The sequence below is a fragment of the Anthonomus grandis genome, chromosome 4 (genome assembly GCF_022605725.1).
Source record: "Anthonomus grandis grandis chromosome 4, icAntGran1.3, whole genome shotgun sequence".
Taxonomy (NCBI): domain Eukaryota; kingdom Metazoa; phylum Arthropoda; class Insecta; order Coleoptera; family Curculionidae; genus Anthonomus; species Anthonomus grandis.
In genome coordinates this window covers 10866172-10876211 of record NC_065549.1, presented here as the reverse complement: position 1 = coordinate 10876211, position 10040 = coordinate 10866172, and the positions used below count along the sequence as shown (strand labels likewise).

Sequence of the window (10040 nt, the reverse complement as noted above, 5' to 3'; positions counted from 1 at the left end):
AATAGATAATAGCTTGTATTTCCATATAACAAAATTAAAGGAGCAAAGCAGAATTAGTGACGGAGTTTCTTTCCTTCTTATTTTTTTTTGTAGTTCTATGTTCCTACATAACTTCCTATGTGGTTTATATGTTTGTTATGTAACTCTGGCTCGGAAAACAATGATAAATAAAAGAATATGATGAAACAATTAAAAAGTGTTTTATTTTAATAATTTAATTAATATATAACAATAATAACAATCGCCTTAAGTTTTGCTTGTCTGTTTTGTTTTTATTCACCATTTATTTTTCTATGGAATTCCAAGGGTTTTTCTCACAAGTCTCTCTGCTATTCCATTAAATTCTTCTCTGTTTTCTCGCCACATTTTTGCCGCATCTACGTTGGCTCCACTTTCATCGTTCGGCTCTAAAATGAAATAGACAAGCATTTGTATCAATCAATAATTTCTAGTTATTAAGTCATTTCTCGCTTTTGCACATAAAATAATTTCTAACGTCTTTCATTATAAGTTTTATCAAGAATTTGGAGTTATTTCCGATGTTTTACAGGCAATTAAACTTATTTCGGGGCTATCCAGAAAGTTTTATGTTTTTTTTCAGGTACTATAGGTCATTTTTGATTTTATGAGAAGCAGATGTTTTTTACTTTTTCCAGGTAGGTTAATCTCCAAGATTTTTTTTTATTTCAGACAGTTAAATCAATTTCTCCTTGGCACATAAACTAAGACAGTTAAAATAGTTTCAGATCTATTTCCAGGCTTTTGAAGTCAATTCTGTGTATTGAAAAATATTCCAGGTACTTAGCCAACTTCCAGATGGTGAAAGTCTATTATAAGCTGTTAAAGTAATCTTTTACTTGTTTCAAGTAAATTAAGACCGTAATATAGAAATATGACCTAAACTACTTGAAATAAATGGAAAATACTTAACCTGCCTGAAAATAATAAGAAATTACTCCAACTGCCTGTAAAAAATTGAAATATAATTTAAACAGTTTGAAATGACTGGCAAATTATTTGAACTGCTTGGAAGAAATTACAAAAATAGTCTGTTTGCTGGTATGCTTTAATTTTAGTATGAAAGTGAAGCCCTAACAGCTAATTATATAATAATAACAAATCATCTTTATTCAACAAGTTACATTATTTGCCCCAGAATACCGAAAATTAGTTTTGCGAAAATTCTTTAACTTTTAACCTTTCTAGATTACAGGTCTAAAAAGTAAAAAATAGAAAAATTCAGTAAAGGAAAACTAAACTAAATGGAGAGAAAAAAAGAAAACTAAATAAAATGAGTGCCATCATATAAAAAAAGTACGAACAAAGGTACCTTATACCTTAGTAGAAGGTCAACCATTTAACAGATAATAAATTCTAAGATCAACAGTGGTTAAATGGCAATTTGTTTATCCAAAAATAGTACTATAGTATCTTTCGATAGCTAGAAATAGAAATCTTAAAGTTTGGTTTAAAACGATTATAAAAACTTGATAGATAACGGCTGTGATATGGTCCCGCATTGTAAATGTATTAAACCTAATGTATGTATTATGTATAACATTTTCGAAAATCATTTTTTCTAATAAATTCACAGTTTCAAGTTTTAAATAAACGATATAGAAAGATAACAAACTGCTATTTAAAAGTCTCAGAAACCTTTGAACTGTGCATGGATTGCGATACGTGATCATATTTCCTCAAATTATTAACAAAGCAATAGTGTGTATTTTGTACTCGTTGTAATTTAAGTTGAGAATTTCAATCCAGGCAAGGAAAGTATAAAATCATGCAATAGTTTGAATACTGACATAACTATTGACTCTGAGAGTTTTTTTTTGTTTAAAAACTTAAAATATATATGGATGCTATTGAATTTACTTTATTTGCCTCTTATTAGTAACTCCACAAAAAATCGGGCCAGTCTGTCCAGCAATTAAAATTAAGTTTAAAATAAATGTACAAAAAATTAAAAGTATGCTTAGGGATCTATTGCATATGTTAAAATAAACAAAACTTTCCAATAAGTAGTACAGAACAATATATTTATTTATTTATTGTCAATTTCAATCACAAAAATCCAAGTGATGTTGCATATTTTTGATTTGAAATGAATTTATTAAGGGAACTATGAGTAAATAATTATGACTATGAGTGTAAAATTTAATCTTGAATTAATACTAGAGACTTTGATATTAATGAAAATAGGTGACTTGAAATTCCTGGACAAGAATTAACTTCCTTAGAATTCCCAAAAAAGTTTTAAAATGTTCTCACTAGCTTTAATATCTGATAAAAAACGCTTTAAAAGCCTGGAAATGATTTTAAGAAATGTCTTCAAAATCCTTAAAGATTGTTAAGAAATTCCCTAAAAACTATAACCTCTGGAAAAGGAACTAAAATATATAAAAATCATAATCAATAAATTCTGTCAGTAATTTAAAATCCCTGGAAAAAAGGATAAAGAGATTACTGTTAGGTCATTTCTTCAGCCTTGAGTCATTTCTTTATTAAATGGAAAAAAAATCTGGATATCTTGAAATGCCAGAAAAAAAGAAGAAATATGTTAAATGCCTGCTCCGTTTAAAATTTATATTTTACTAATTACATTTCACCTAAGTTAATCAAGGGCATAAGAACAAATTTTATTTATTTTCAATACTTTTTATTTACCAAACATTATCTAACAGGAAATTCCCAAGGAGACAATAAGACAACTTATGCTTAATAGATCAAGAAGTAATTATATAAAATAGATAAACTCCAAAAATTATATACTTTAAGTAGCTTAAGTTACCAGCAGTCTATAAGAATTGAAATGATTGAAAAACAACCAATATCCCAAGCTCTTCACTCCAAAATATACTACAGACATAAGAAAATTAAAATGATTAACTACACATCAAGTCTGTCTATATGAACATTATAGTTGGGAAATCACATGATTAATGTATAACATAATTTATACTTAATTAGGCTATTATATAAAGTAACAAGGCTGAAATTTTTAAGTGAACCAATATAAAAAATCCAACTAAGTAGGATAAACTTAAAGAAAACATTGGCACCAAAGGAGAAAAACTCCATATTATACTCCTTGGAATCTTTTTATGTTTTTTTCTTATATATACGACACCTCATAGGCCAAATGGCGTAACCCATAAAAGTTATATTTTACAGGAGGGTCGAAAAACTTAAAAATAAATCTTTGATTATAATTATTTTTCATAGTAAAATTTTAAATTTTTGTTGCTAATTTTGTTAAAAAAAAGTTTTATAAAGCAAATCCTAATAAAACTAATATTAATAAATAAAAAATTAACAATATTAAAAAAAAATGCGGGTTACATTATTTGGCTTATCAAAAAGTTAAGAACATTATTGTTATAAACTCTTTATCGGGGGGATACGCTTTTTGGTTGTAATAAAAATAATAATGTCCTCTAAATAAAAAACTTTTATTTTATAATTTTTTTACTTAAGTATGAAGGTAATACCTGCGCAAATACAAAAAAAACTTTAATTTTTTTTGTAGATTTCTGCAATAGCTGTTGTTGTAATTCTTTAAGGGGTATCTCATCATCACTAAGTTCATCTTCTTCATCAGTTTCTGATAAAACGTCTGGTAGATCAGAGCTGGGTTTTAGATTTATATATTCGGTGTGGTACATCCCTGGTATTATTGCCTTTTTAACAAGGTTTTCTAGATCCTTAAATTTCTGTTCCGAAACTGAAAGTTTACTTTGGTATAATTGAGATGGCTTTACTTGTTTGGAGTGCCTTGTGAGTTGATTCTTTTTTGGTACAGTTAGTAACTGGTGCTCTTCGGTTTCCTCAAATGTGTAGAAGAGTTTTATTTGATCACAGTCTTTGGCAAACATAACTCTTCGAATACTTTTAAATTTAATCTGTTTTCCTGAATCAGTTTTCTTCAGCGATTTAGGGTAAATATTTTTCTGAAATGTTTTAAAGTCTTTAAAACTCGAAAATACAAGCTTTATAACTTCGTATGGCTTTGCGTTCCGTGCATTGCGAATAATAGTAGGCCATTCCGATGGAGCCCAAATTGTCTTTCTTTTTATAGCCGTTTCTATAGAAGCATGGACAGAATCAATAGGCATATAGGTGTGACCTGGTAAAAGAAAGGTACAGGGATATTTGTTGAATATTAACTGAAACAGATCTAATAAACCAAGCAATGCAACTTAACAGTTGGTGATTTTTATTCTGCCCTGGACAAGAGTCACAAAACAAGGCCACTTCCGTTATAGTTATAGTTTTTCGAGCATCCACTTGTTGAAGATACATCTCCATTATTGTGCAAATTTCATTCGATCCTCTCTTACCATCCTCTTCACACCAAAGAAAACAATAAACGTTTTTAGTGCCGGACTCATAAAACGTTTCATTATAGAAGGAATATTTTCGCGAATAATAGAGGAGCATACTGCCTCCATGGGGAGTATTGCGAACTTTTTGTAAGTCGAAGCTAGCGCATACAAAATTTAGATTGGTTTTGGCTCATTGTTGTTCTTTAAGATGGAGTTTATAAGAGTTTTCTTTTTCTCGTAAATGCAAAGTAAGTGCATCATTGTTGGTTTCTCCTTTTGCTTGAGACTCACAAAACGAGCATTTATTTTTTTTAGGCAGATGGAATCCTATATTATACTTTCTTTTAAAAAAATCTCTAAAAAATTTTTCTTTAACCGATTGTTGATGACTTTCTGAGCAGTTCTGTTTATAGATTTTATACAAAGTGGCTACATTTTTAAACTCTTGTGGTAAGTAACGTTTTGTAGTTTTTCCCGGACAATAATGCGAGGGAACAACCGGTAATGTTGTTAAAAATTGGCGTAAATAATCAACAACGTTACTAGGAGTTTTATTTTTGGGTTCAAACTTACCGCGGCCCTCAGGTTTTGGAGTATTCATATCAGTTTTATTTTCATCCAAATACATTAGTCTTCTTTGAGAAACACAAAGAGTAGCCAACAAAAATTGTTGACATACTTGTTTCTGTTCACCATTTAGCGGTAAATAGTAGGCCTTTGAACATTTTCGGCGGCTTTTTTCACCAGTAGCACCATAGCGGCGCTTTATTGGAACCCTTTTAACGCATGATAACAAAATTTTTCTGTTCCTCTTCACTTGTAAAACCATAGAAATTATTAAATATTGCCTATCTTTGATCTTCTGTAAGAATTGTGGCACATTTATGTTGGCATTTTTTGTTTTGGCAAGGATTTTCTTTTATTTGTTTCTCTCTTACTACTTTTTTATTTCGTTGTAGATATTGGTTTCCCGAAAGACGCAGCTTTTTTTGTATATCTCTAAAACTACCCGTTTTCTTCTTTTTAACACCAGCTTCACCAACTATTTCTTCTTCTACTACCAGTGTGGGAATCTGCTGAATATGGGCTTCAGTGATGTCTGCCAACCCATATTGATCGATATTATTGCCCGATATTTCTGGTTCCTCTTCAGAGTTAATCTTCTCCTGAATTTGAAAATGAAAATCATTTGGAATAGACTCTATGTGTGGTTCAGTTGTAAAAATTACATATTCACAGGCAATGTCGGGTAATGCGTCTGTGGATGGAATAAAATCTAAAATGTTAGAATTAATTGAAAATAGCATTAAGCCAATAAAAAAAACTACTACCAGAAATATTTATCAGCTAGTATTTCACAACTTCCGGGTTCTTTTCTGTTGTTTGTCAAAATACCTGTTAGTTCTTGATCAGGTGTCATACAGTAAAATGGTTCTACTGGAGTAAGCTGATGCAAAATATATTTGTTTATGTCACTGTCTTCAACATTTTCATGTGCTTCTTGCTCTTTTTGATTGGCATCTGAATCTACTAAAGAAGCGAAACTTTGTGTTGCCTCCTGGATGGCGTCATCCTCAATTATTATATTCCGCTCCGCACTTTAAAACAACCGAGATAAACAAAACCTATCATTTTAAAATCAAAATTGTCTGTCTATGCTCCCTTGCAATATTCTATTATTTATCTCTACTATCTATGCAAGCAACTATTATCCTAACCCAACTTTATAATATTTCACTTTTTAGTGAAAAAATGCTCTTTTAGACTAATTAGTAGTAATTAATATACGCATTTTAATGCTATTATAATACTAACTTAAATGCCTTTTATTAGAGATAAAAAAAAATCAACTCACAAGGAAAGGTTTCAATCAACCTGTGAATTGATTTTACCGTCATCGTCCGAATACTGGCCTATTTATAATAATATCATAACATTATTATCAACTTACCTTATGATAATTATTGACAAATTCACTCTTTTATTATAAATTAGTCTGACACTTTTTTAGAAAAATTAAAAATATCAGCAAAACAACAAACACAGATCACTCCTTGAGTTCTTACTCTAATATACAATGTGAGCATGTGTGGGTTACGTTATATGGCTCCTGACAATTTTGCGCATTTTTTTTTACCTTATTTTTGAATAATATGGCTTACTGCATTTGGCCTTGTTCATGTTAGGTCAATCCTTTAAGAAATAGGGTTACACTTGGGGGATACATCAACTGGCCACTCTTTAAAACAGTTACTCCAAACTTGGAGATTTTATGTTTTTCAGTTTTTTTGATAATTTAGTTTTTCTTGTGGGCTATATCATTTGGCCAGCTAATGTATTTTTTGGAGAAGAATCGAGATATGTACTTAACTTAATTTCGGCTATTTTGTGGGTTACTCCATTTGGCCTATGAGGTGTCATACATATAGTTGAATCAATGGATCTTTGCGTTTACGTCATCACATGTTCAAGGTCAATGTTTATATGAATCAATCAGTTGTCAAACCAGCATCAGTGGCGGCGGCATTTAATTTTTAAACTCAAAAAAAATAATAGGTTTTTATGCCCAATTTCCGTGGCGGCGATTTTCGCCAGAGATGAAATCTGCAATTCTTTGAAATTTGTTTTTAGTATATTGTCACTTTTAGGGCAGCTAATTTATTTATATCTATTTGCTGTCTATTTCAACCTGCTGTTCTTTATTACTGGTAGAATATTTCTTTAAATTACTCACGTCTTTTCTACTTATAAATGCAATAGGTACTTCATACAATTTTTTGAGATACATATTTATTTTTAATTCCAAGTTTTTGACATAAGGTACTTCATACACAGTGTCTTTTAGGACCTCATAAAAGTTATCATAAGATTTTTTTTTACTTCACAATAAAATATTAATAACAATTTTTAATAAAGAAAGATTTTCATCGAAAATAGACAGTATACATATTATATAAAGATAAATTTCCATGAACTTTATTCCTTTAAAGCTCATGAAAAGCTTTAACACTTTGTATAAAGGTTTGAGACATAATTATAATGTTTTCATGAGCGTTTTAAATCATTATTATTTACTTTATTGCAGTCCTATTTCAAAAACAAGTTATTGACAAAAAAAACAAAAAATGAATCATTTGTACCTCCATTCAAATTTTTCTTTTTTTTTACAAACAAGAGATTTAGTTAATAAGAGATACTTATTATGATAATATGCTAAAAGTAATGGAGCAACCCATATATTATACCGTAACCCAAATATTCTTACACCAAAACATTTTTTTCAAAACAAGTTTTTTCTCATTGAACAAAAGAATATCAAAGTTTAAGATAGAAAATTCAGTTATGAATAATCACTGTCACTATCTTCTGAGCTAGTTTTACTGTTTAAACTAATCAGAATTTGGGGTGTCTCTTCAATAATGACTTCCCTATCATACCAGTCCTTGATTATTTTTTCAGTGTGGGAAAGAGCGTTCCATACTTCTGGTGTACATTTCTCTAATGATTTTTTCCACATATCCAGTACATTTTCATCTTTATGCCCATTTTCACCAATATGGGTATTGTAAAAATTTTTGGCATCTGCCCAAATCATCTCAATCGCATTAAATTGACAATGATAGGGTGGCAATCTTAAAACTTCATGTCCATTTTCTTGCAATATTTTATCTATTTTATATTGCTTTGGCCTTTGTACACATTTGCTATGCTTAATAACTCAGGCTTAAACATTTGTCTATTGTATGGTATATTATTTTTTACTAACCACTCAGCAATTTCTTGTTTTTTCCATGAGGATGAAGGTTGCTTTTCTAGCTGGACAGAATGGTACGGAGCATTATCCATTATAATTAATGAAGGTTCCTCTAGATTCCTCTAGAGAAAAAGGTTTGGCAAAAAACTATTTCAATAGAGCTTCAACCAAACACAAAACACAACGATGAACAGTAAATAAGAAAACAAAACAAATCAAATTTCTCTAAAACTCTTTGGCAAAGCAAAGTCGAGAACATAAACAAACATGGTTGCTTGTGGTTGGATACGAAGATCTAAGATGTACAAAGAACTTTCTACAAAATGTACTAACATGAGGTGTTATTACAGAAAATTCTAAATTAAAACTTGTTTTATTTACAACCCGTGGTTTCCTTTCTTCATTAGAAGAAAACAAGTTATTTTTTTAATATCTAAACATAAAACATATATTATACCAGTATACTTCTATATAAAAAATGTATTATATTTAGTACATTTTTATGAAAACAGTCACCCTCCCGGAAGGAAATAATCGATTTTAAAACCCGACGGGGAGCCAATGATGTTGAAAGTTTATCATAGACACGCGATCGGATGTTTGTCTTTGTCTAACTCATAACTGTCGCTCTGACCGTAGGTCGAGTATTTTGAAGACTTACGTTCTGTGCTCTTTCTCATTTGATTTGTCTAAATTAGAAAGAGAGCGGATGAGAAACAATTGTGTTGAGTTGAATGATAGTTTAGTGATGTGAACGCAAAGATCCATTGATCCAACTATACAACATAATCAATAAAAATGTAAAATGATTAGTTGACCTAACATGCAATAAATAAAAAAGAAACTTAATACCAAAAATATCAATAAAAAGAGTGATTGAGAAATCAACTTAGTCTATAGAAAGCCAGAAAAGATCCAAAGAAATTAAAACTTTGTACCTCTGAAAGGAATGATTTTTGAATTATTAATTCTTGGGAAAATTTTTCTTGAAGTTTTACCTCTTTTTTTCTTAATGTTATTGAAGTTTCTAGTATTGTTTAAGAGGCAACTGTATTTAATTAGCAATGTTTATCAAACGATAGAAACAAACTTGAAAATAAACAAATAATTGTTGGCTCCCACTAACCTGCTAACATACTAACAACAGACAGTAATATCTTTTCCACACTTTGTACTGGAGACCATCTTTCTGCACTAGATTCATACCCCATTGGATCATCTCCTGGAGCATGCAATATTGAAATACATACCCGACCATCTGAGTATACTAAAAAATACAATTATTTTTATAAATACTTGGAAAAAGTTACATAAAACCTTACTATTGGGGTGAAACATGTCACAAGTGAACTGCATCTTCGGTGGACTGAGGGGATAGTCTGCTGGGAAAGACAATTTTGCCGGGAACACTCCACCTTCAAAACATGTTCCCTCTGGACCCCTAAAAGGTGAGGGTAATATTGGACTTATGGGAGTAAAAGTTTATAAAAACTTACGTTATCAAGGCTTCCCATTCGAAAAAGTTTTCTTCGTTTATAGGGCCTGCTATTATGCCTTCTGGGGGATTCAAAGTTAGCTCTAAAAAGCAAGGTATTAAGCATTTAATTGTAGTTTTTTAAATATCTTTTTACGTTTATATTCAGCCATGAGACGCCGTAGAGCCGAACCTGCCATTTTTCTATTAGATTTTAGTCAGAAGCTGTTTTACGAAATAATTTTAGTAAATTAGTGTTTTCCTAATATTTTGTTTAGATTTTAGAAGTTTAGAACCTTAAAAGTGCGTACGTCATTATCAGCTGATTTAATTAACCTAAAAAAATATTGGACGTGGCTACAGCATATTTTCTAAATATCGCCAAGGTTGCCAGATCTAGGCACAATCAAGGGGATTATTTTTCTGCTACTTTATTTTTAATAAATGATAATTGTTTTTATATTATTTAAAAAAAATCTTGCAT

The 10040-nt window shown here is 30.2% G+C and overlaps 1 protein-coding gene across 1 annotated transcript; it reads right to left on the bottom strand.

The window, feature by feature from the left end:
* Nucleotides 1-181: 181 nt before the first annotated feature.
* Nucleotides 182-9874, bottom strand: LOC126735733 (ubiquitin-conjugating enzyme E2 G2). Its single transcript, XM_050439820.1, has 5 exons — nucleotides 9714-9874; nucleotides 9579-9660; nucleotides 9405-9523; nucleotides 9209-9349; nucleotides 182-407 (listed from the first exon to the last, which is right to left on the bottom strand). Exons 1-5 carry the CDS (start codon nucleotides 9754-9756, stop codon nucleotides 292-294), a joined length of 501 nt encoding a protein of 166 aa, XP_050295777.1. The 5' UTR covers nucleotides 9757-9874; the 3' UTR covers nucleotides 182-291.
* Nucleotides 9875-10040: the final 166 nt, after the last annotated feature.